Source organism: Pseudonaja textilis, chromosome 1 (genome assembly GCF_049901715.1).
Source record: "Pseudonaja textilis isolate UNSWEBS1 chromosome 1, rPseTex1.2, whole genome shotgun sequence".
NCBI lineage: Eukaryota > Metazoa > Chordata > Lepidosauria > Squamata > Elapidae > Pseudonaja > Pseudonaja textilis.
Genome location: NC_141990.1, coordinates 108,040,014 through 108,067,205, shown reverse-complemented (window position 1 = coordinate 108,067,205; position 27,192 = coordinate 108,040,014). Strand labels below are relative to the sequence as shown.

At 34.6% G+C, this 27,192-nt stretch overlaps 1 protein-coding gene across 4 annotated transcripts in view; it reads right to left on the bottom strand.

Annotated features, from left to right (window-relative positions):
• Positions 1-460: 460 nt before the first annotated feature.
• The window catches only part of EPHA7 (EPH receptor A7), a 175,327-nt gene continuing 148,595 nt past the window's right edge, over positions 461-27,192 (bottom strand). For 2 of the 4 annotated variants that reach the window (XM_026726712.2, XM_087914088.1), the window contains 8 exons: positions 24,207-24,320; positions 20,385-20,570; positions 19,768-19,829; positions 17,791-18,000; positions 15,675-15,824; positions 7,599-7,792; positions 4,358-4,513; positions 2,888-3,407 (listed from right to left, as the gene is read on the bottom strand). In XM_026726712.2, the coding sequence (XP_026582497.1) occupies positions 3,293-3,407; positions 4,358-4,513; positions 7,599-7,792; positions 15,675-15,824; positions 17,791-18,000; positions 19,768-19,829; positions 20,385-20,570; positions 24,207-24,320 (1,187 nt within the window). In that variant the 3' untranslated portion in view covers positions 2,888-3,292. Of the gene's footprint in view, positions 3,408-4,357; positions 4,514-7,598; positions 7,793-15,674; positions 15,825-17,790; positions 18,001-19,767; positions 19,830-20,384; positions 20,571-24,206; positions 24,333-27,192 lie in introns of all 4 variants that reach the window. The other 2 variants (XM_026726711.2, XM_087914084.1) reach the window with 2 other exon arrangements.

The window sequence follows — 27,192 nt, the reverse complement described above, 5'->3', positions numbered from 1 at the left end:
GGGCAGAGCAATAAACCAATGAGAATAGTTCCTCTTGTGCAAATACTACTCATGATAGGTACAGCTGTTAACAGTAGTATAAATTGTCTTTGGGGATTCATAGAGAGAATGGAAGGCTACCTTTGAATCCGTATATATACCCCATTTTCTGCTCCCAAGCAAACAACTGGCATGATGGTTTACATCCTCTCTAATTGGGTTCATGAATTTATTTCTGTATGTGCTTCAGGTTTCCTTTTATCTAGGCATAGGCTGTTGAAATCAATGATGTAAGTAATATTTTAAGTGAACCAATTTAACCAATCTAGAAAATTCTCATTTCTGTACATTAAGAACACAACAGCTATTCTCAGTTTAATACTAAATTATCAGTTTCCCCAATGCCTAATGAGGAATTATGACAACTAGAGAAAGCTATAAAATGCTGCAGTTACTACATAGACAGACAATGACAAATAACCCTTATTCACAGTTATATTTCCAAAAATATATTTACAGTCTATTACAAAGATTACAAATGGAAGTGTCTATGTAATGGGATTATGTTAATTCAAATATTTTTGTTTATCTTTTTATACAGATTTCTTTAACAAAGGGTAAAAGAAGAAAAAAAATAGCATAATCAAAATTATTTTTCTAACAAAATAAATAAATAAAACAACAAATAAAACATTGTACAGTGCTGTAAAAGGAAAAAGAAAATGGGAGGAAGGGCAAATTAACTATCTGAATTCTTTGTAACTATCTTTGGTCCTAAACGTGGGAAAACACATTATATTAGCACTGAAAAACATGTTCCTTTTTGTGACGCTCTGTTAAGTAAAATAGAAAAATATAGTGCATTTTCAATGTATTCAGAGCTCACTGCACATAAATGTGTGTACAAAACAAGACAGTATAAATTAAATGTACAAGTTTTACAAAGGGATATTTACAGGGTTATTTTTTTTCCATTTTTTTTCTTTTTGTGGATGTCCACATTATCAAACAAGTCTTAATTTATATGACTGATCCCTGGGATCTTTCTCTATGAAAACCAATAGAAGCATCCCAGTTCTCTTTGGAAGTACAGCTATTCACTGCTGGGTAGCTCATGATTTTCATATTTTTGACAGCATTGGTCACCTGTTTCATATATAGTCCTGCGACACACTTTGTTATTGCTTATGGTAATTATATATTTCACTCAACTCAAGTACACATATATTAAATTAAAACTGGTATTTTTCTTTAAAAAAGGGTTCTCTCACTCAACAATCATCTTTCAGTCAGAAGTTCTGAATGCATGTGCCTAGAGCAGCTCATTAAAACACACACACACACACACGCACAATGAAATGTTGAAGTGCCACTTGCCTTATATTCCTACACCTGTAATACAAAATCCAAAGGCACCATCTGACAGGAACATGTCCCGTGCAAGCCCTGTTATCTGTTGTCTGTCTGTCACTCATTTCATTAGAGCTTGCACAAGAGAACTGCAATCCAGAGAATGTTAGGTAGACTTGGGGCCCATGAGATCCTAGGATTTTCAGAGCATGATTATGGTTTTGAAATCACATTCATTTCAATGTGTATATCTTCCTCATTCTGAACTGGGCTTGTCCCAAACCTGGCTTGTCCATTATTAGTGGCAACACTGATGAGAATTATATGACTGGGTTCCTGTCATTGCTTGCCACTACAGATGCAGTTGTCTATGACAAGGAAGGCAATCTATGAGTGAAGTCATCTGCCTATCTATGTTTCAAACAGCATGACTGGTAGAAGTATGGACAGAAATATAAGCCCTAGCTGACAAAAAGAGTGTATCCACCAATGGTGGGCTGCAACCGGTTTAGCAACCAGTTCTGTGAGCGTGTGCACAGCGTTCAAAATACAGCAATTTGAAGTTGTACCTTCTAGGGCAGCCCCTATAGGTTGAAGCGTGAAAATCAGCTATGCTACATGAATCAGCTGAACCAGAAAGAAGGAAATATAGCACAGGATAGGGCAAGAGGATGGTCAGAACTACTGGTTTGTTAGAACTGGTCCAAACTGGCAGCAGAACACCACTGGTATCCACCCACTTGAATGCAATTTCTTCTGAATTTATATGCAATGTCGGAAAGCCTACTCTTCTCTGGATTGTATCCTCACATTCTTACTTCTGCAAGAGGGACTACATTCATCTTAATCTCATATTAGCCATATGCTTATTATTCTCCTAGACCTTCTAATATTCATTGTTGAAAAAATAAAAAGACACCCAATCCCCTGCAAGAACAAACACCCAATGTGCTCTGATTAAAAGGCTAAGCAACACTATAGTACTTGTACTTGTTCTGTTTATATACCTACTGTACCATCAATCATTCCATGAAAGGGCTTCAACCCATTTAAAGTTGCAGTTCTACAGCTTCCTTTAACCCAGGCAACCTACTAAAACCATCTTTCAAACCATTTCTTTAAAAGTGCCTAGGCATTTTTAGGGAACATTATTGCTAGGTTCACCATTTTATTCATTTCCTGTTTAAAGAAGAGTGTGTGATTTACTTATACAAAATTATTTTAAAAAATATCAGAACTCCTGGCAATGTTTTTTTTTTCCTGATTTCCTGCCAATTAGCAAACCACATCAATGTGGTGTGGAATAAACAGACAAAAACAGATGCCAAAATTAGAAAAAGGAAAAAAAAAAGTCCTGGCCAACCCTGCTTCACCCACCCAGTAGCTAGCCTGATACACATTTCCCTGTTACACTTCTTGTGGCTATAGAAACTTGTACAATCTTTCAAAACTCCCCAGTGTAATAATGTGTCATATGCTTAGCACTAAGAAGGTCCAAAGATATAAATGCAACACTAAAAGAGCTATATGAAAAAGGAAAACAACTGATTTCTTAAAATAAGTTTGAAATGAAAGTTTTAAGGAAAATATTTGTTGACTTTAACAATATCATGATTTTTATCTGACAAATATATTCTTTCTTTTAAAATCCTTTATATACACTTTAAAAAGTCCATTAGATAAAAAGGAGGTTAGAGAGTTCAAGGTGTTCGTAGGTGTTTCAGGTAGTACTTTGTTTATTGTCACTTCTTTTGTTGCCGCCATTAGTAGATCTGTTTTCCCTTTTAAGTAACTTTCTGGTGGCACTTAGGAGTTCAAGTCTGTAGGTGCTTCTGATGAGCCTTCTGTCATCCGCATGAAGGCTCTGTCAAATCACGTGTCTTCTAGCAGCACTTCATGAAGACTGAAGGCTGGCACTGTTCTCTCAAGTCTGTCCCCTCCCTTGGAAGGGAGAAATGTCTCATCACACTTGAATGCCAGTGCCATGCAAATGTAACATTTGTGCTCTCATAGTCTGAATGCTGCTCATGATTTTCTTTTGATGGCCAACCAATGTGATTCCTAAGCTCATTATGTCACTATGGGGAGGGAGGAAAATTCAATATTAGTAATCTTTCAGTGGAGGGAAGTAGAAAAGAAATAACAACCAAACAACCAAATGATATTCAATATGTTATCGGCATGACTGGCTTTTCAGGTGATTACTTCACCATATTGTAACATGATGAAGTAATCACTTGAAAAGCCAAGCATACATGCACCGTGCTTTCTGATGAAATAGACTATGGTGAGTAAAAATAAAATCTTAAAAATTGCTATTATCTTCCATTAATTGGCAAAGGTATATGTTCCAAGGAGATAGCATGACCCTAAAGTGAAGGTCAGGTATCCCTTATGGTATTAACTATGGCTATTGCTTTTCTTTTTCAAAGGAAGAGAAAGAGAGGGAGGCAGCACAATCTTAAATTCGTACAATTTTTATTAAGACTTAAAACTCCCCTGACATTCTGTCATACAGAATAGCACATTGACATAGTTAATGTCCTCAAGTCACATTGCTTTGAAGTGCAGCTTCTTTACTCCTTGTGTGGTTGTCACACAATGAGTAAGGTAGTTGAAAATGTCTCAGTGTGAAGCACTTGCTTTCATAAAAAACTAAGAAAGGCTAATAAAAATCTGGTTTATGCTTAGAAGGGGCTACCTTTCAATACTATGATACTATGGTCATCCATATTTAAGTCCTTAACTAGCAAGAAGCAAATTCCCCAAATGACAATAGTTTTTATTACCCTGCAAAGTCAAACCCTCTTTTATAATAGTTAAACAGATATTAGCAAGGAACTAGAACTTTCCGTGGTACTTTTTTCCACTTTTAATAGAAGGCTGGGTGAGGTGATAATCAGGTGACTAAAGCTTGGGGATTCTTAATACATAAATTTTATAACAACCTGGCCAAACATTTCTCCTCTGTCAATTAACGAGACAAAGATAAGCAAAAATAGATAATATAAGCATACAGTTCACTTACTCAATTGTCATCCTGGCTACTGTCTCAAGGTTATTGTAACCTGCAGCAGAAAAATTATCCTTGTATCTTTCCATCTTGATTGCTCCCAACCATTCCCCTACAGAGCAAAATGTTGTGAAATCAGGGGTGTTCTGGTCCAGAAGAGGGCTGATTGGTCTAGGTTGAATGAAAAATAGTGTTTTTGGGTATAAAGAAACATAATTCAGTATTTGTTACCGAGTAAAAATATGATCCATCTAAAATGCATATAATAAAAAGCAAAAGGCCAAGGAATGCTTGTTAAGCATGTACAAACCTATATTGCGGTGTAACATTCTAGCAGACTATTAATACTTTAGAAATGGTCTGATACTCCAGTGCTTACCTGCTGTTTTCTCCTTTCCTCTTGTTCCTTGTTTTTGTGTAAATTACCCAGCTATCTTTATCCCCCTCCCTTTTCATCCCTGTAAAATTGTTACTAAATTGTAGCTACATCTGGTCATCAACAGTAATAAAGGATTTTATCTGAATCTATTGCTGAGTTACAATCACAGAAGTCATCTAAAAGTTTTAGATGTTTCAATATTTAGAACAAAATAAAACCTTGTTTGTTTTAAATAATGAAAAACAGAATACTTGTCAAATAAAGTAAATATAATTTTTTCTTATCTGATCCCTCAACACCTGAAATGATAAAGAGAAAGTAAAGAAGAAGAAGAAAAAGAAACTTTTTTATTTGAAATCATATGCTATGTGTTCTTGAAGATGGGCTTAATTTTACATGTGTTGATATAAGATGAAACTTTTATTCAAAATAGGTGACTATATCTAATCTAATAGTCATGGGGATAATGCATGTTTCTGATTTCTATTTAGGTAGAAAGTACAAATATATCACTAGAAAATCTTTTTCACTAGAAAATCCTTTTCTTGCTGAGACTTTGAAAAGGGATCAAAAAGAGGCATTAAGCAATAATCAATTATCATAAATGAAAAGAATATGTCCAATATATGTCTCTGTGTGTATGCGTGTGTGCTTGTATGTTATTATTGAAGAAAAGTCAAGCTTCACTTATTCGGATGCAAGAGAAAGTCATGATGGAATTCATACTGCAGGGAAATAATTTTCCCTTTGTGTGTGTTCTATTTGGAACATGGCTTCTAAGAAACCACCATAACCTTCTCTACCTCATCCTGGAGCACTGTGAAAACATCTAGATAGGAGACTTGTACCTTATGGATATGTTTTTAATTTATGATCCTTGGACAAGATATTGTGGATATCAGCAGCTCTAGACTATTATTCTACAACAGGCCTGCTCTTTTTTTTTTTTTTTTTTTTTACAGGTGAGAGATTCTCTTCAGATCATTATCTGCCTAATTTACAACTGCACTGTCCTAGCATCTGTTAGCCAATTTACAACCAAGCTAATAAAGCCATTGGAAATATGCTAATTGTTTCCTGCTTGTCTGGCATTCAGTCTAGTGCAGGACTGATCAGCACAAGCCCCACTGGCTCAATAGCACCTGTAGTAGGCACCAATGTAGCTTTGCTGAGAGAAAGAAAGTGTTTTTTTTTTTTACAAGACATGATATTGGACCAGTGCTATGAAATGTCTAATAGACTTTGGGAATGTGGAGACTGGTGCACAACTATTAGAGGAGAAAACAGGACTTTTGCAGGAAAGATTCCTGAACCAGGGGTAGTTAGGAGAATTGTGAGAAAGGGACTGAGAGTAACACTGCTTTAATTATGCTAGGTATATGAATTGGAGAACAGCCTTGATAGGCTTTCAATATACTGTTAATCTACCTTACTAGCAGTAAAGGTATTTCCAGAAATCCAAATAGTTCTGGTTTTTTGTGTTTGCCAATGTCACAGTCTTGATAGTGAATGTGCCTCAGAGGAATATGATTTATTTATCTGTTTATTTGAAGCTAGACACTGTCTGACTGCAACTGACTCTGTGCTGACCACGTAACTCTAACTGCCTTCTTGTTGGACAGAAGATTCCTAAAGATGACAACATTTGCAAAAAGTTTCTGTCCTATGGTCAGTCCCACACATGATTAAGCAGCAGAATTAGAGAAAAATGGAAGAACAATACATGTAATGGTCTACTGCACTATGTCTTAATCTTGGGTTGTTCATGTGAAACCAATGATTTAGAAACATTTTGCCCTCCTTGGAATTGGAAAGCTTTGAACCCTTAATGTTAAATTTAAGATTGATAAAAGCAATGCAGCAGAGACCTAAGGAAAATGTGTGGGTGGTAGTGTAATTCAGAAGGCCCCAATCCCCGGGCCATGGTCCACTAACAGATCACGGCCTATTTGAAACTGGGCCATGGAAGAGATGGGCAAGTGCACACACATTAAGCTCCACTTGTGGGAGTGGAGGACACTTGTGCTTGCAAAGCTCCACTCATGTGAGTGGAGGGTACTTGCACTCATGTGTGAAGCTCCATTCGTATGCAGACGCAAGCACCCTCCACCCACATGCAAGGCTCCATTTGTACAAGGGGAGAGCATGTGCATATGCACCTGTTATTCATTTGCCTCCCGCCCACGTGCCAAGCCATCAACCTAGGAACAGTGGAAATATTTGTGTAGTTGATTGTTCTCTTGAAGAAGTAAGGAAGCCACAAGATAATTTATGAGGCATTTATGGACAGATGTCTGTCCATCCATCCATCCATCTATCCATCTGTCTATCTCCATCCATCCATCCATCCAATTTACTCTGTTCCACCCAATTATAATGTTTCTGTAGACACACTCTTCTGTCCTTTAGTATTTCAAATAGCAGTATATTCTGATCTTCTAATTCTGCCCAGAAAAATGGCCACATTTTATATCAAGTATTTATACTGTTTCAACAGCAGTCTATAAAGATATGTTGATGTAATCCAGTATGAAATTAATTAATCAAATCAACAACTAATTGGAGTTAGATAGGCAAATTCTAAAAAAAATATATAACTACCAAATGGTTATCATTTTTTTCAAAATGGGTCAGAGACAGCTGTTATTTTCTCTTGGCTTAGGATAAGGAACATCAATATACGATCAATATAATTTAGATTTAATATCTAGTTTACCCTTGTAAAAGCATCTGGAATGATTGAATTTATCCCAAATAATAATAGAAGGATGAAAAAATTGAAATAAAATAAGTAAATCATGGGCCAACAACAGCTGAAACAAAGAAAAGCTGTCTAGAATTTTATCCTATAATTTAGGAATCTAATCCATAACTTACCTACTACAGGTTCCTAAAGGTGTCTTCAAGCTATTTGGGTTCCGAATCATTTTATCCAGAATGCCCACAATCTGTTCAAATTTTGGCCTTTCTGCACGTTCTTTCTGCCAGCAGTCTAGCATCAGCTGGTGAAGGCCTGCTGGGCAGTCCATGGGTGCTGGCAAACGATACCCTTCTTCAATTGCTTTTATAACCTAATAACAAAACCCGCCATGAGTTTAAATGTTTACAGCTCAAGAAGAATCCACCAAATTAAGCAAAGTTTTATGAAACGTATCTTTGAAATAGAACCTACTGTTCTAGCACAAAAATTTTGGTTGTTGTATAATACTGTAAACTTTTTTTATTGTCCATGCCTATTAAACAGATTATAGCATTTGGTAATTATGCTGAGAATATAGCTGCATTACCTAATCAAATCAGCAGGAGCGAATAGCAATTAAATTCACCATGGGTGCAACTGGGAAACTGATACATGAGATATTCTTTGAAAGCAATATCTATTTGTCCAAGAGGCTCTTTTTGGCAGGGAAACAAAGCATTATTAAACAGTCTGTGTATACATCTAGGTAGCTATATCTAGATGAAAATGAAATGGAAGAATGAAAATTAGTCGATAATAGAAAAGAAAAAAAAGAAAAGAAAATGCTTTCCCGTGATGACCTTCTCAACAACAATCCAAACTAGATGTGAATCTAATTAAAGATTAACTATAGGATGTTTAAGAGATCTGTTTAATATCAAAACATAGTATAGGCTAACATAATATCTCAAGGATCAGTTAAGACACTATTATTTTTTGCAGCACTGATTTGTTGATGTTGAAGTAAGAAAAAGAAAATAACCAAAACAAAACCACAGAAGAGGATCACAAGAAATTTTTGTTAAGTTCACACAGCATTGATAAGCTAAAGTGTGGTTTTATAAAAAAAAAAATACCAACACAATGGACAAAACAGCATTCCATTGATAAGACGAAGACAAATTTTTGCAGAAGTTTATGGACAAAGCCATTATTAGTGGTTTCCTCTGGAATTATAATAAAGTACAAAGGTGTTGTAATGGGTAACAAATACAAGGCAAGCATAATTTTTAAAAATAGTTTTAGACACTTTTCTGAGCCAGTATGACCAATATTTTAAATGGCAAACTTTAGGTAAATAAATCATAGCTAGTAATAAAGAGGCCTTTGTGGCATAATGGATACATGGCAAAAACCAAAACCAAACAACCCACCTTTCTCCTTCACAAATATTTACTTCCTATTTTTTCTTATGTTTATTTTGGAAATAATAACATTATTATATAAGCAGCAAAACATTTAAACTATAACTATTAAATTAATTAGTGGCTTCTTGTTCTACAAGTGCAGTGTGTTTGGAACAACAAAGTTTATAACAATAGCTATATTCTATTTTATTTTGGCCATTTATAAGAAATATATGTTAAAAATACACGTAAGGAGATCACAAACACATCATTTTAGCACTGTCAACAAAACTAGGTCCATTCTCATGTTTGTTTATTGCCTGGCAAGGTCCATTCTCATGTTTGTTTATTGCTTGGCTAATAAAATAATCCTTTATTGAACCTTACTTGCACTTTGACTAAAGTTTGCAATTTTGTTATAACTGTAATATGCATCTGATAACAGATAATTTACATAAAAATGTATTTGAGCTTCCTGAATAATCCTCTAGGACTTTCAATAAATAATGAGGGAGGATGTTTTTATAGAAATTACCATATAACAATTTATGAGCCATTGTTTTCATGTTTCCTGTGTTGCAAGTGAAATAATGCTCATCGTATCATGCCTTTTCAAATTTTCCTTCAAACACCACTGAATGCAATGCCTCCAAGTAGGCCAATAAAATGCTCGGTGGAATTTTGGTATTGTAATCATTCTAAGGTATCTTGCTGGCTTAAACATATACATTTGATTTCCCGAGGTAAAAGAGCTGTATTTATGTAACCCAAATCTATATGCCAGGCCATATCACAAGCACGCTATTTAATCACTGACTTGGCTTTTCAATATCCCATTAAAACAAGGAAATCTTAGGAGAGGCTGTAATAATACAGCTCCCCCTCCAACTAGCATTTTTAGATAGGTGGAAATTTAGTTGAAAGTACATGGACAGCTAAACCATTAGAAAGAAACTAATTCCAGTCATACACTGAAAATAACTATCCACTGTAGTGACTTCACTCTCACAATCTTTGCTTTGAACTGAAGTTGTGTATTTGTAGCATAAGGGGGATCTGAAATAAATCTTTAGGAATGTCAACGATGGAATTTTTAGTTTCACTTAGTATATGGGCCGTACAACAGCTGTGCTCAGGACTTTGCAAGACATATTTTTATTGCAGCAGAAGTAACATGAGCACATTTGGATTTGGTATATATTACAATAACTATCATTTGGCAGACAGAATTTAAATGTACTGTTCTTTTTTCACGATGCCTGCAAAATAGCCCTATTTCTGAACGTTGGGAATGCCATCAAACAGAATAGCTGAAATCTCTTTATATAGTTGAAATGTCATCAGGAAAAGGAATAGGAAATAGGAAACTGCAATAGGAAAAGAGAGCAATCTGTGGGAAACAGAAAAAAAGGTAGAACATTTCATCAGGAATAAGAGTCTCTCACGTTCATCTAATTTTCAGTATCAAGGGAGATACTAATACCACTCTATAAAGCCTTAGTAAGACCACACCTAGAGTACTACATCCAGTTTTGTTCACCACATTATAAAAAAAGATGTTGAGACTCTAGAAAAAGTACAGAGAAGAGCAACCAGGAGGATTAGGGGACTGGAGGCTAAAACATATGATGAAAGGTTGCAGGAACTGGGCTTGGCTAGTCTAGTAAAGAGAAGGACCAGGGGAGACATGATAGCAATCTTCCAATAGTTGAGAGGCTGCCACAGGGAGGAAGGGGTCAATCTATTTTCTAAAGCGCCTGTAGGCCAGACAAGGAATAATGGATGGAAACTGAACAAGGAGAAACTTTTTGACAGTGAGAACAATCAACCAATGGAACATCTTGCCCTCGGAAGTTGTGGAAGTGCCATCACTTGAGACTTTCAAGAAGAGATTGGACTGCCATTTGTCAGAAATGATGTAGGGTCTCCCGCTTGAGTGGGGGATTGGACTAGATGACCTACAAGGTCCCTTCCAATTCTGATTATCTGTTATCTGACTAAATTATAGATATTTCTCACTTATGACTGCAATTGAGTCTGGATTTACAGTTCTAAGTCATGCTGATCATTCAGTGGTCCATCTCATGGCTATGCCCATTTTTATTATCTTTTTTGGGGTGGTTCTAAAGCAAAAGCTGTGATCATTCATTTTGTGGGAGTTTTTTTTTTATGGAAACTGGAAGTAAATGCTGGTTTCTGGGTAAAATGTCATGGTCACCTGACTCAGAAATATTGCAAATGGCCTTAAATACAGGCTGGTTGCCTAGTGCCCAAAATATGATCATGTGATGGGGCAGTGTACTGGCCATTGAAAGTTTGAAACCAGGTGGTAAGTAGCTTTTCTGGAATTCCGTGAATCTTTGAATGGTCATTAAAGGACCAGTTGTAAGTCGAGGACTACTATAGTTAAAAGTTGTGTACAGGAAAAGAGAATAAGATGAATAATAAGCTCTAGGATATTACAAGAGTGGCATGAGGAATATGAAGAAAAACAAAAAAACAAGAAATGAATTTTGAGAGAGGAAGAAAAAAGTAAAACAGGAGACAAAAAAAAAAAGGAATTCCAAGCATTTCCAGACAGAAAGCTGTCAACTCCTTCAAATCATCAGCAAAATTGAACTTCCCAACCAGCACTCCGAAATCCATGGTATACACTCAGCAATACATTTGTATCACAGATCTTGTATCTTGGAAATATAATTATCAGTATTCAACTAGGGAGAACAATTTATGTATATGTTTGTTTTCTTTATCCACCTTTTTTGGGTGTAGTCTTGTTTAGCCTTATTTTTTCTTTTTTTGGAGTTTATATTTTAATGTTTTGAATAAAGTAAAAAAAGATTTTAAAAGATAGCATAAATCACTAATATGGAATTGGTTCTTCTGCAAAAGAGTAGATAAAGCATAGAAAATACATAATGCTTCCCTAAAATAATGGAACCTTTTTTTCTCAAGAAGGAAATATTTTATTTATATGCTTATTAAAATAATCCCGATCTATTTTTTCTTTATAATTGGGAAACAATTTACTTTATTTAGCTATTTACAGAACAAGGAAATAGCACGTGCTCAATGCAAAACTTCAGCAAAAGAAAATATTGATTTTGAGTTTCCTTATTTTTTTTAAAGATAGGTAAGCTTTGCCTTCCAGCTATCTTATCTTCCTGCCAAACATCTTTTCTGTTGAATCTAGTACAGAAGGAAGTTGTCAAAAGGAATGAAACTCTACTGAATGTCTTGGGAATGTCAATACTTCTTTTTCTCTGCCCCAAGGACTTGTTTGCCCATATTTTGACAGTCCATGAAATCTCTGACACTGAGACCTGTCAAATATTAACAACTTTCATTCTGCCAAAATGACTCGTCATTTAGATTTTATATAAAAGTAATGATGATAAAATTCAACCTTACCCTAACCTTTGAATTCTATCACTCACTCTTAAGAATTGTTTGAGAAACATTATGTTCTCTTCATATCTTTATTTATACAGAGCAGTGTTGATTTACAAATAGTGTATTTCTAGATGAAATGAAACTGTACTTGGCAAGTCTGGTTTGATTCTCACATAATGTAACTATGGTAAGATTGCAATAATAGCACTGACTTTAATGCAACATGTGATGTCATATCAGATAGTACATTCAGAATGGCTTCACTTTTGCTGACAAATATTTCCTTCAGCCCCTTCCCTCTCCTGTGTTATGTTTTGCTAACACTCTAATAGAAGAAGAAAAAAACTCACGCAGTGGCCTGTGGGTGCTCGAGCCATTGCCCCAGCTCAGCTCCACCGTGCATGCCACTGGCCAACTGATTTTCAGGTCTCTGCCGCGCATGTGTAGGCGGTGGGACGCATGTGTGAGAAGCATCCCGTGCCCATTTTTGCTCCCAGGAGGCTGCAGGGAGGCATACTAGGCCCAAAACGAGGTGCAGAAGGGTTGCACATGCATTATGAGTGCACTGCATTATGGGTACAGGCACACGTGCGTGCTGTCGTGTGCATACATGCATACTTTTGGCATGTGATGACAAAAAGGTCAGCCATCACTGCTATAGATAAACAGCAGGCAGGAGAAGAAAGCTATTCAGCAGTAAATTTATACAATGAATATGCAACTGTTTTCCATCCTCATGGGAAAAATTCAGTCTTGCTTAATATAAATGGACTCAGAGAGAAGCTGGATGTTTTTTTACAGGTTGTTCATTTTTTAGAAGCTCTGTATTACTATCTGCATTCAGCTACAACTATGAGACATAGTGACTCACATACTGTATTTGTTCCAGTGAAACAAATTTTAATTAATTGATTAAACAATTAATTTTTCTTCTTATTGTCACATACACAGGTATCCATACCTAGTCCCGCTGATACTATGTATGATGTCATTAAAATTCTTCCTTTTTATACTTGTATATTTAATCACTTGTTCCTGCTTGCCAACTCGTAGTGACATATTGCTAATCAATAGTAATACCACATAATGTTATAATCCAGTGCTCACTATAATGAACTGATTATTTCCTTTATAAATATAAAATTATGGTATTTTAGGATATATATTGTATTTTTGCAGAATATAAAATATTGTGATGGACTGCTGATTTGGAAACAGAAATTTCACTTATTTCTGATATCTGCTTCTCTACATAGAAAAATAGAATTTAATTAGTGTGTTTCATGATGGGTTGATACAATGAATAAAAAAGAAAAAATGCACTGATATCTTATATAAATCTCGAGTTTTCAAAATGTTTTAAGTGCATTTATTATTTCTTAAATTTATTTCTGCTATTAATTCATAATTTCTATTCCACCTTTTTTCTGAAAAGCTCAAAGCAACACATATCGGATTATCTGTCATGTGATCCTACATGTGAATTAAGAGTAAAATTAATTAGTTGTCTTGTGAGGTTGTTAGTCAAATGATAACTTGAACCTGGCCTTTTCTTATGTCATATAGTGACCTCTCAGGCACTACCTGTTTTTATAACAGAGATAGGTAGTTTAATACCCTCCAAATTCTTTGGACAAGAGTTTCCATAATCCTTGATGGATATTAGCTGAATATATGGTGATAGCAATCCTGAGTATATATGAAATTCCTGATTTTAGTTTTATAGACTAATATAGGCTTCAAATATTGTAAATAAAATGAAATACAGTACAGTTCAATACTACCCAATAATACCCAACTGTTCAAACCAGAATGGAAATGCTTTAATATGTTTGTTTTAGACTATTTTTTGATGGATTTTTAACAATAATCTTCCTATATTCAATCTATTCCACTGATGGAAATAAGCTATTATATCCAAGAAGATTTTTTAAAAAATCAGAAAATTGTGTATAAAAGATAACTTTCTACAAATCTATCATGAATCTTATCTATAGATAGGAGATAAGAATGTCCTTAGTATATAGTGCTTCAGATGAACATACGAAAGAAGCATGAAGGGCTAAAGTCATAGTAATCATTAAAAAAACACAAAAACAAAAAAATGTAATATGTGCAACAGCCTACACATTAATTTATACAGAAGGCCAAACTATTTTTCAGTTCAGAAATTTTCCTGATCTTGACTGTAAAATCAGGCATTATTATACTTGAAGTTTTGATAAGATCAAGGACTCTTTCTTGCCTGCACTGAAGTCTATTTTGTGTAAGGAGTAAGCATCTTCAAAAACATTAGTCAAAAGGAGTTCATATCCATAGAAAAGGACCAACAAATGCTTTTATAAGACCTATATTGGATCCTATAAAAACAACTTCTAATCTACACCTGCATAAACAAGCCTGAGGCTAAGATTTAGGGTGTGGAGTGGACTACATGTTTTCGTTTTTTTATTTTGTAAAGAAAAAAAATATGACAGATTCAACTCTTGACTAAAGATAGTAAGACGTTGTGTATCATATTTCAAGTTAGAATATTTTTTCTTCCATTTATAAGAGGATTATATTATTTTATTTGAAGATAATATGAAGACAGCTACAATAAATTATAAAACTCAAATGTGTGGGATGAAAGATTATTCATTTCTCCTTTCCTCTCTTGGAATTTTTAAATAGCTCTATTATTTAATTTACTTACTTTCCATATTATTTACTGAATTGGGCTGCTTCTCTATGTTGGGGATCCAAAGTGCTCCAAGAACTATAAAAATATTTCCATATATGACTAAGAAAAGTTCTCACAACTAGCTTCAGGTATCCTACTAATCAACTTCTGAATTAACATGTTCACCAAACTTTGGATTTCACAGTTCTTTGAATTTTGTAGTATAATTATTGGTTCAAAAATATTGAGATATAAGTATAGGTGGAGACTAAAAATAAAATAGAAACATATCCTCTGATGAAAAAGAATGTTCATAAACCTGTATTTAAATACAGAATTTTGTAAAGATTTTAGTTGGCTGTAGAATAGAATATAGTACCTTTCGGATAAGAATGTTCTAATGATACAAAAAAAGAGGTTCAGTTATCTTCCAGGTATTTTAACAGAAGAAATAAAAGCATTTATCTATGTTTGAACAACCTTGCTACACCTTTTGTTTTCTAATTCTATCTATCTGTCCTTTTTAAAAATTACTTTATGATTATGTACAATAGCCAGTAAGTAATAGCTAGGTACTGTAATTGTAGCACTATGTTGGCTGAATGATAAGTTAGTTTGCATCAGGCTAACTTTAAGAATAGGAAAAATCAATGCAACATATAAATTAAGTTATTTAAAAAATATATGAGGCTATTACTTTAAAACCTTCTTATGTGCTCATAGAAGTATATATCCTGGTCATTTTGCTTCTAAGTTTGCCTTTTCCAACTCTATCATATTATAAGCAGTATAATTATGTTTTGGCAACTTACATCTTGATTTGACATGTCCCAATAAGGCCTCTCTCCATAAGACATCACCTCCCACATGACTATTCCATAACTCCATACATCACTTGCTGATGTAAACTTCCGGTACTGTATGGCTTCTGGACCTGTCCATCTTACTGGAATTTTGCCACCCTATGGGAAATGAAAGTTTTTGAAACAAACTCACAGCAATATAGCAATAGCAATAGCACTAAGATTCATACACCGCTTCACAGTGCTACACAACCCTCTCTAAGCAGTTTATAGAGTCAGCATACTGCCCCCAACAATCTGGGTCTTCATTTCACTGATGTTGGAAGGTTGGGAGGCTGAGTAAACCTTGAGCAGGTCAGGACTGAACTGCCGGCAATCAGCAGAATTAGCCTGTAGTACTGCATTTTAACTACTATGCTACCACAAGTCCGTGGTGGCATATATATACACAAGCATGTCTATTGGGTAAGCATATAGTATTTCAAACATTTTAGATACTATTACCATTGTCTCCTAATTAGATCAGAAGGAGATAAAGCTAGAAACAACTGAACCCAACCTCTTACTTTTCATTTCTGATATCCACCCCATCATTCAAGTCTTAGATTTTCCATTGATCAAGGAGGAATAGCAGCCAAAATTCCCAATCTCAAATGATGATCCAAATTTTTCAACCTATTCCATGTTACTGCTTCTCAAAACTTGCTTCATTTTATAAATTAAAAAAAAAAAAAACTTTGGAGTTGTGTGCAGTAGATAATGCAAATTTCAAAAAACCAAAATGAAAAGCAAAACAAAGCAGAAAACAAGCAATCCTTTTGGAGCCTTCATGATGGCTTATGAAGAACATTGTCCTTTCTCCCTCCAGTTCTGAGTGTTTCAACTTATGCATTCTATAAACAAGACTCTAAATAAGGGTACGCTGCTTCCCCTGTTAGAAGACTTCCCAAATATTATTAAGACAATTTATTATTACTTTTTTAAAAAGATATTTTTAACAATTTAGGGATTTAGGGATTGTGTGGAGGTTTATCACATCACTAGCTCCATACTGGTGCTTTGCTATGAAACTATGTGATCGGGCTGAGTTTTTTGGGAGGAAAATAAGGGGAGGGGGAATTGTGCCTCTGCCTACCAGCATCCATCGGTATTCATCTGGCTAGAATCCAGTGAGAGAGTGTTTGAGAGAATTGAGGGCTGTTTGGAAACTGAAACATGGAAACTGACACAGTATTTGGTGTGTGAGCAAGAAGGAGACAGCAAGGAGCCTGGGTGTGGCTTAGCTCAACTGTTCTGTACTAAAGCTAGTTGCTGCTGTGAAAGTAAAACAGAAGCTCCTCTCCTCTGCTTGTGTTTTGCATTTGGAACAGATTTCTTTTCAGGTGGGGAGGGGAGTAGAACTCCTTAGCATCAGAGTGTATTAATAATAATATAAGAATACTATTGCTTTGATGGTAATTTCAAAAAATCCTTCCTTAGTGGGCACCTAGAAGCCAAGAGGAACATACGTGCCAAATTTCAAGTTTGTAGGCTTTACAGTTCTGGAGATTTTGTGATGTTGCATAAGTGGTATTTTGCTTTTATATATATAGATTATTGGTAGTCGTAGTATTATGATACATTAATTTTATCAACCAATTCTTTTGTAAAGAAGATGACATTAATAGTACAAGTCTAAGATAATGGTCAAGGATAGTTTAATGTAGTTCTCCTCAATGGAAATCTTTGGGAAATAAGAGATGTTTCAGTTAGAAAGCCACTGGTGTGTAGATAAGATGATACAAACATTTTCCAGTGGACAAAATATCTAAATGAATAAACAGTTCCCAATAAATGAAAAAATAATTAGAAAGGAGAGAATGCAGAAAAAACACTGGATAAAGCCACATTTGGAGATCTTTTGTGAGTCAGTTTATGTTTTATTTATAACAAGATGTTGTAATATGCAGTTTTTTATGAGTATTTGTTAAATAAGAAAGTTTTCAAAACCCAACAAAGCACAACATCCCTTGCCAATAAATATTTGGCACATTCTCTTCCAAAGCAAACCCAACCTAAGGTCTTACTGTGCATGAAAATAAGACTATACTGGATAGATTTTTTTTCGATTAAGTGCACAACTCACAGTTGTGGTATAGACAGCTTCAGGATCATCTTCTATAACTCTGGATAGACCAAAGTCCGATACTTTGCAAACAAGATTGCTATTGACCAGAATATTGCGTGCTGCTAAGTCCCTGTGTACGTAACCCATATCTGCCAAGTATCTCATTCCAGCAGCAATTCCTCTCAACATTCCAACCAGCTGAATTACTGTGAACTGCCCATCGTGTTTCTGAAATGAAGACAGAAACAGAGATGCTCTTTAAAGTACTTGAGAAGAAAGAAAGTAAACATGTTCAATCTTTATCTTTAAGAAACTAAATGCAGGATGGCATTCAGACAGGCATAGGTAACTTTCTTTGGTGTGAGAGCTTATCTTTCAAAATAAGTGATATTGGAATCCACTTCAGGGGTGTTTTCAGGAGTGAAATGTGTGTTTTTATGTCCTGAAAGTATGTGCACAAATAATGGTACATATTTATGTATATGTGTGCGTGTATATCTGTATGTATTATCATTCATTCATTCATTCATTCATTCATTCATTCATTCATTCACTCCTCTCTCGTAGTGCTGTTCTAATATTTTAAAAATGCAAAACCACTACAATTCACAAATATGATTCCAAGCACCATTTTTGAAGGGAAGCAGGCCTGACATTTATTTAAATAATTTAATTAATTTTAAATCATTAAATTATTAAGTAATTTAAAATATTAAACTAATAGTTTAAAATAATGAAGAAATATGTAATTCTATAGCACAGCAGTCCCAAATCTTTTTGGCACCACAAATTGATTTCAGGGAAGACAATTTTTTCACATATGAAGGGTGGGGGTCGGGGGAAGGATTTTGATTTTGCTTGTTTGCCTGATGCTCACCTCCAGCTGTGAGGCCTGGTTTCTAACAGCCCATGGACCAGTACCGGGGACCCCTATTATAGAATGTTTGAAGCTGTACATAATAACCTTTAATATTTGGGGGGGAAAATACAAATTTATACTAAAAAATTATACATTTATGATCTCATTTGTGTAATCCTGCATAGTTAATAACAAAAATAACAAATCAGGAGAGTATAAAAATAGCTAGATGAATCTATTAAAAGAACAAAATATGTATGGCAGAAAATTCCATCCTTTTAAAATCTTTTATCCTAATTGAGAAACTTTTAAATTTGCACAAATTATCAAAAATTGTATATGTCTTCAATTTTCCACACTGCAGCTAAAAAAGAAACAATTCTATATCTGTAAATCAAATATATTTATTCACATAATGATAAACTGAGCAAAATTGCTTTCTCAAATTTTATTTTATCGTGTTGGATATTTTAATCATAAGAACAAGCTGATCCCAGACACAATAAATCCAGCCTATTAACACAAATTGAACATTCATACATGCACGCATATATACACACAAATCAGAAGCAGATTATTGATAGAAAACCAATTGCCAAAAAAACTGACAGTGAAATCAGCACTATACTTTATCAGCACTAAAAGCCTTGAAATATATTTTGCTATTAATCTTATTCATATTCATTAATATTAATGAATGCTCTTAAGGGACGAGTTAAGAGTTTTATATGTTGCCTGCCACAAACAAGAAACTCATGTAAAATAATGCTAATGTAAGGATCTTTAAAAAGTGCTTCCTTGATTTTTGAATTATTTCTGCATTAATTTAAAGACTGTCTTTTTTTCAATGGAGAAAAACTATAACTGTGTTCCCACAACATGGCTCCAGGTCCTAGTCTGTGATGGTAATCAAAACCACTGTATCTGTGCCATGTTGGATCACTTAGATGGCCAAAAATGTTGTTTGATCCTGTCTGGTCTTCTAATTTCTAATCTGATTTTACCAAGACCATTCATAGATCTCTTAAAATTTAGTGTGTTCTCATTTTACATTGAAAATGTTTTATTATGTTAAATTGGTAGCATATATATATATTATTTTTGAAGTGCTATATATGTTTCCCTCAGGCACTCACCCTGAGAAATGCATCCAGTGCTCCATTCTCCATGTATTCTATTACAATCATTACTGGTTTTCCTAAAAGAAATAGAAAAAGGGAGATTTAAAGAAATTATATCTGAACAGAATGTCCCCATTTTGATAAAACATGTTGTTTCTTTGAAAGATGAATAATGAGGCATGACTGCTCCTAATGTTTCCAAAATAGTTCCTGTGATCTACTAAATCCTTAAATGTCTCTGTACAGAAAATGATCATGACTCAAAAAATTAAACCATACAATTCAAAATGTCAGTGTGTTCTTCTTTCTCCTGCTGTGTGAACTGAACTCTGGAAAAACGACACTCCATTTAATAGGAAAAGACACTGAGAATTTTATTTAATGTTAAATGTGACTAGGAAAAAAATGCTACAAAATGTTGCCATCTCTTTTCACGCAAAAATCTTAAATATTTTTTCTCAAGTGATAGGATACATTTAATATTGCTTTAGTTAAATTATGTGTCAAAAAAGGAAATAAAGTCAATTATTTTATGTAGTACAATGATCTGATTTGAACTACATATTATGGAAACTTTATGATCAGGTACAATTTGGAAAGTTGTTCAAAAATCAGAACTGATTGCAACTTACCTCTGGTAACAACTCCTTCCAAGTGAACAACATTGGGGTGGTCAAACTGTCCCATGATGCTTGCCTCACAAAGAAAATCTCTTCTTTGTTTTTCAGTGTAGCCCACTTTTAAAGTTTTAATGGCTACTGCAACATCTCTTTTGCCTGGAAGCTTTAGACGACCACTGCATACTTCGCCAAACTCTCCTGAATTTAAAGAAATATTTATTTGCAACTGAACCATTTTAGTTCACACCAATAAGAAACAAGGCACAATGTCTCCATTTATTGGAAAATGAAAATCAAATTAGTAAGAGGACAAACGCTAATCCAAGCAAAGTTCAACATCTTAAAAACATCTAAATATTTATTCAGTCACACTCTGCTTCTCCAGAGATTCTGGGCAGCAAGCAAAAAAGTCATAAAGGAACTACAATTATAATAGAAAACAAGAAATTAAGAAGAAAAAAACCAAGCATTAAAAATGATCAATCTTAAAATCTTTTAAAGCAAGAATTCAACCAAATTTTGTTCCCCCTTAGTTGCAGGAGGAACTTTGGTGTGGGACCTGGGGCAGTCTTGCCCTGTTAATCCAAGAATGGTTTGAAACTGTTGCGCCTGACGAAATTGACATGTATGATTTGGCCATGACTATGAGTTTGGCCAAGCTGCTCCATAGGTTGAACCCTCTTGGCTAACCAAGGCTGCTGAGGTAGTGATATGTGTATTGCGTAAATGGGTTTTTGCAGTGGTGAAGTTTTCTTTGAGAAAGGGGACTTTTCTCCAAGCTCTTAAGGAGATGTTGGTTCATCTTATCCTGAAGAAGACATTGCTTTATATCACCATACTGGCTAATTTTCAGACAGGTTTCATCCAGACTCAAAATTCTAGACCTAGAAAACCTAGAACCTTCAGTCCGATCTAAGTATAGTATATAAAATCATACAGTGCAATGTCCTACCTGTCAATGAATACTTCAACTTCAACCACAACAACACAAGAGCAAATAATAGATACAAACTCAAGATTAATCGCACCAAACTAGATTGCAGGAAATATGACTTCAGCAACAGAGTGGTCAATGTCTGGAATACTTTTTCTGACTCTGTGGTTTCTTCCCCAAACCCCAAAAACTTTAACCTTAGACTGTCTACTATTGACCTCACCCCTTTCCTAAGAGGTCTGTAGGGGGTGTGCATAAGTGCACCAATGTGCCTACAGTCCCTGTCCTATTGCTTCTTTTATTTTTTTTAATTTTTCTTATATGTATCCATGTATTCATAACTATGTTTTTACTTGTACCTATTATCTTGTAAACAATTGACAAATAAATAAATAAACAAACTAACTAACTTTCCTTTTTTTAGGGAAGGTTATTAAGACTATGTTTGTATAACAGTTTTAATGTATTCTTGATGAACTAGTTTATTTGGATCCCTTTCAATCAAAATCCAAGTAACCTCAAGTAAAGTGTATGTTGCAGTCCAAAATAGTAACAATTTAAATATTGGCTTCCTCTTCTAAGAATGGCTCAATCCTGTACACTAATCAAAGCCTGGGTGTCCATATACTATTCCAGAAGGTGCCATAGGTCCAAAAGAATATCCTAATTATAAACCTGCTTCATCAGGAAGACTGCAACTCTATCTATAATTAGCATAGAGGCTAAGACAAAATCAGTAGGAACTTGGTCTTGCTATGATTTAATTTCAGCCTTTTCTCAAATCCAAATATGCAAGTATTTTGAAACATCATCCTTAATTAGAAAAGCCCACAAAAGAAAGTCATACAAAAATATTTAATTCTATAAGGTCAGGCTCCCAGTATTCAGTAGTTCAGCTTAGTCCTCAGCAATCCAGAAATTACAAAAAACATATGTCATAAATAGAAGAAGCAGTATGCTAGAGATTGCCTATTATACATAGGCACGGCTGTCTACCATAAACTTGTCAGCAGAAAATTACAGTGCAGTCATCAAAATCAAACATGCACATCAACTACTGAAAGACTAAGAGCTTTTATTCCAAGGACAATTGCACTAGAATAACAGTGCAGAAATTTCAGAAAGCACCACTTGTCATAGAGAAGTTCTCTAGTTTCATATTTTGATGAGTGATGCAGATAGTCATTCTTCATTATCAATCTAGGGTATCTGGAGCATTTCCCTCTTAATATTCTTTGGTAAATTACGACTCCTGAGTTAAGCTATAAAGAAGCTTAGTTTAAATACTTATGCTACAGTGTCCGGAACTTTTTAATTTGGAACCCTGGACAAAATGGAGATATTTATTTATATGCCAGTCCTTTGAGGTAGGCCAGGTCAGGAAACAGATTCCACAAATCTGATTGAAGCTATAATTTACAGATATAAGTAAGTTACAGTAACAGAATCTTGAATGTCTGGTGGAGTTTCTCTTCTTTACTTCCTCTCTCTTTCATCCCAGTCAATTAGAGGGAGTCACTTTGAGCTTCTTTCTCAAGATTTCTGTTTCCTGAGCTTAACACATGTTTACTCAACTGGGATCTCTGTCTTGTGTCTCCAAAGTCATCTCTATAACTCTCTAAAGTATATGTGCATTTGGCAGTTCTGAAAAACTGGTCTGTTTATTTGCCAAGGATGGAAAAAAATAAAATCAATTCTTATCAGGAAGAATCCAGTTTTCCCAGCATTCAATAGAGAACCATCTTAAACAACAGACTACAGAGAGGATCCAGTTCCTATGGTCAATTACCTATTTGTGAAATGAAAACACTTATAGCTAAGTATTTATAGGCATAGTGGTAACACAGAGTAGAAATTCTTATTCAAATGCTATTTGTGGAGGTTTTGTGAAGTTCAATTGAAAAACCATACATTGAAATAGATTCTGATTCAGAATATACACTGGAATATAATTTTAAGTGAAGGCCGTATGATTCCTGTGACTGCATTCATACAATTATTGATTTAGGAATATAACTGAAGTGACTGGAAATTACTTCTATTTAAATATTCATAAGATTGATTTGTCTTTCATATATTCTTCTTAACGAAATTTTTCCTCCTTTAAAAATTATGTATACATTATAATGCTTGTCACACTCCTGCAATGGTGATCTTTTAAAAAAAAAAGGTCTTTAAAGATATACCATAAAACAACAGGAAATCAAAGAATGTTTCTTCCAGGAGTCTTAGGTATTTGACATCTTTCTAGCCCATGGGTACTTAATCTCACTACATGAACTAGTGTAATGAAAGTGTCACATCTCTTATTAATGCAAACAAATGGAAACAGGTTTTCAGAGCACAGAACATCATTGTCTAAGTATGTGAAAAAAGGAAGGAAAACAATGTAATGACAGCACAGTTACAATCATTCATAAGAGCCTAGACAAGGACTTCTTGTAGCAATCAATTGTTAGGAATGGCACCAAAAATATTCCCTGAAGAAAAGCTGGCTCTATAAACCAATTCCTAGTTGGACAAATATGATCTTACATCATGGAAATATCCTTAATATATAGATTCCATTTGTAATTTAATGAAAGCATTTGGTGATGTGTATAAGGAATCTGCATTTGAACTCAAATGTATTTTTTTTCTTTTAATAATGTGTAAGCCAAAACAAATTATTTGAATTACAATATGCAATGATACTTATTTTTTCCTAAATAAGAAGAAATGTTCAGGACCACCAGGCTGTTTACATATTTGTGTTACATATATGAGCAAACCATTGCCTCTAATTACCCTGATATAAGCCAAAAGCTACATAAGTAAATATAATCATTTGCTTGTCATCATGAAATATGAGTTTTGATTTGCCTAGACACAAGAATTGTATATGAAACCAGTCACCTTACCTGCACCAATTACACGCTCTATTTTAATACAGGAAGCATCTAACTCCTTGGCGAATTGATGGACTGCTCTATTGGGATCCTCGTAGGTTTCAGGGTCAATGTAGGTTTTGGTGCCTGGAAATTTAACTGTAATGATGTAAGAAAGCATGACTGTGATAAAGCAAACCATTTATGTTGCAACCAACCCCGAGATTTAATTATGTAAAAAATTTTCCCTAGAACTGGGAAGCTTCTGTTAAACCAAGTGTGCTTCCGCATGAGGGAATCCTAGCTGAAACAATCAAACTTCGTAAAAACATTCTGATTTTTCTTCCTTTAACATATTTTCTACTCTAATTATATTATCAGAATATGTATATACAATATAAATACATTTTATAAATGGGATTTCTTTTTCGTCTGGACCTCTCATTAAGTACACAAGTAAGAAACAGGGTGATTGTATTAGAAAACATTTGGCATATAAGGGGATCAAGTTATTTTTCCAGAAATACTCAGATTTTTTTTTGTTTATGGACAGCTTTACAGGATGGTCAAAGAGTAGACAGATTAATAAATAAGACCCTGGTTCTCTTCCTCCCCACTTCCCTGGTATAGGCAACTATGCCAGGCATTGTTCAAACTATACTTATATTTTTTCTGAGTTAGGAACTGGACACACAAATTATATTTGGTCCTAACAGGCACTATAGTTAGTCCTTGACTTATGACTGGTCAGTTAACGACTGTTTAAACTTATGACAGATCTCTACAGATTTAGTTACAGCCCATTTTTGAAGTTATGCCAGCTGTTCCTCCCTCACCTCATCATGTTATCTCATTTTGGGCATTTGGCAACTTGCTCATCCTAACTCCCATTTGCAGCATGCCATGGTCACAAGATCATGATTTGTGACATTTTTGTTGGTTTCTGGTGTTTGCTTCCAGTTTCTGGCAAAAATTACCCATTGGGGAAAACAGATTTGCTTAACGACCATTGCATTTTCTTAATGACTACTATAAAAAGGTTGAAAAATCAAGTCTTGTGATGCCTTGGCTTGTGACCACAATGACTTTTGTCTGTAATTCCAGGCTTCTTAACAATCACAAGTTGAGGACTTCCTGTAATTTCTACTTTTCAATGATACTGTAGTCCAAACAATGCTAATCACACTTTATTATATGAAAGTTATATTATATCAGTCATTAAATACGCATTCTGGAATATGTGTATATATTTCTGAGTTCAAAAAACTGTCATCATTAAGAATTTGGCCTTTGTTCTGACAATTGGTTTAAAAATGTTCCCCAAGGATGAATATGTTATCAGTATCATCAAAAGTTTCTTAATCTGTCATCCCAAAAACTGCATATTCAATCTGGTTGAAAGGGAAATGAACTCTTGTTTTCCAGAAAACATCTTTTGTTGAAATACAAAGACTACCTTTTTTGGGTGGGAGGGCAAGGAATGAGGGAAAAAAATGTGGTTAAATTTTGGTTAAAAAAAATAACAGAGAGGGAAATGACAACAACATTGGAGAAATGTTTACACATTGGTTTCAACACTTTCCAAAATGCTACTAATGAAATGATCATGCCCAACAGATCTACATATATGATCTCTTTTGTGTGTAGTGAGATTTACTCCCTAGTAAATGAATAACTGTAACATTGGAATTATTACAGGTGTCAATTGTCATATCTGTTTCATAAAACTACATGGAAATACAATGCTAGTAATGGCACTTAGACTTATATACTGCTATACAGTCCTCTCCAAGTGGTTTACAGAGTCAGCATATTGCCCCCAACAATTTGGGTCCTCATTTTACCCACCTCAGAAGGCTGGAAGGCTGAGTCAACCTTGACTCAGCAATATAAATATCATACAAATATTCTGTAAATGTTACTTTTTATGCATACCATTTTGACTAAGTCAACAATAATATGATTATGAGCCATGATAATGGCTCAGATTCTGGAGATGATAGTCATTCTTATTTATGTTCCAAAGGAAAAAGGAATAGCCTGAAAAATAACAGGTTAACTATCTATATTATGCTTTCAGGCAAGCAGATGGAGAATGAACCTTCTCCTTGCACGAGCCTGTAAGGGCCTGAATTTGAGGTAACCTTATGAATTTCAAATGGGTCTTTGATGGTACTTTATTCAAGCTGTCATAAAACACTTTGACATGTCAAAGCTCTCTTGGCATATCAACATGAAGTAATGTTCAGATTCAAAGGAACTGCTAAAAGAAATCAGAAACAGTAAACAAAATGTAAATTGGAGTTGCTTAACTGAACTTTTCCACTGTATGTTTCTATATCCTTTAAAATGTAATATTTGAGATTATTGAAAGCTGTCAAAAACTGAGAGAGAAGATTGGATATTTTGTCTAATCTTGTTCTCTGAGCTAGTTAAAAATGCTATTATAGTTTTCCAATAAAATTTAAGTCTAATTTCTTCATTATGTCAGGATATTGTCTGGATTATGCAGGAACAAAAAGATGAAAAATTGAAATGACTATAGGTAATCTTTAACAATTGAAACGGGAATCTCAATTGCTAAGTGAAATAGTTGTTAAGCAAGATACCCATGTGACAGCTTCATTCAGTGACCCCAAACCTGTCATTTATAAACTCCTGGATTGTTAAATTGATGGAGCAAAAGAGCTGGCTCCTAAGAAATTACATTTCCACACACAGCTGAAATCCTCTTGGCAGCCTTTTCTTTCTCAAATGTTCCTGCAGCCCACCTCCCAAAAAATCCATTTCTCTATGAGCAGGGAGGCAAAATCTTTGATGGACCTGAATCTTTAGGATTGCAATTCCATTCCTGCAAGCCCTACAAAGAGGTACTATTCCCCTCAATGAACAGAGGGAAAATCTATCACGGAGCTGCAGAAATGGATCTAAAATCTAAGGATTTCAGTTCCATCCCTGGAGCTGTACAAAGGATTTATCTTGCTCTTTGGGCATGGAGGGGAAATCCTGTCTGGTGGTT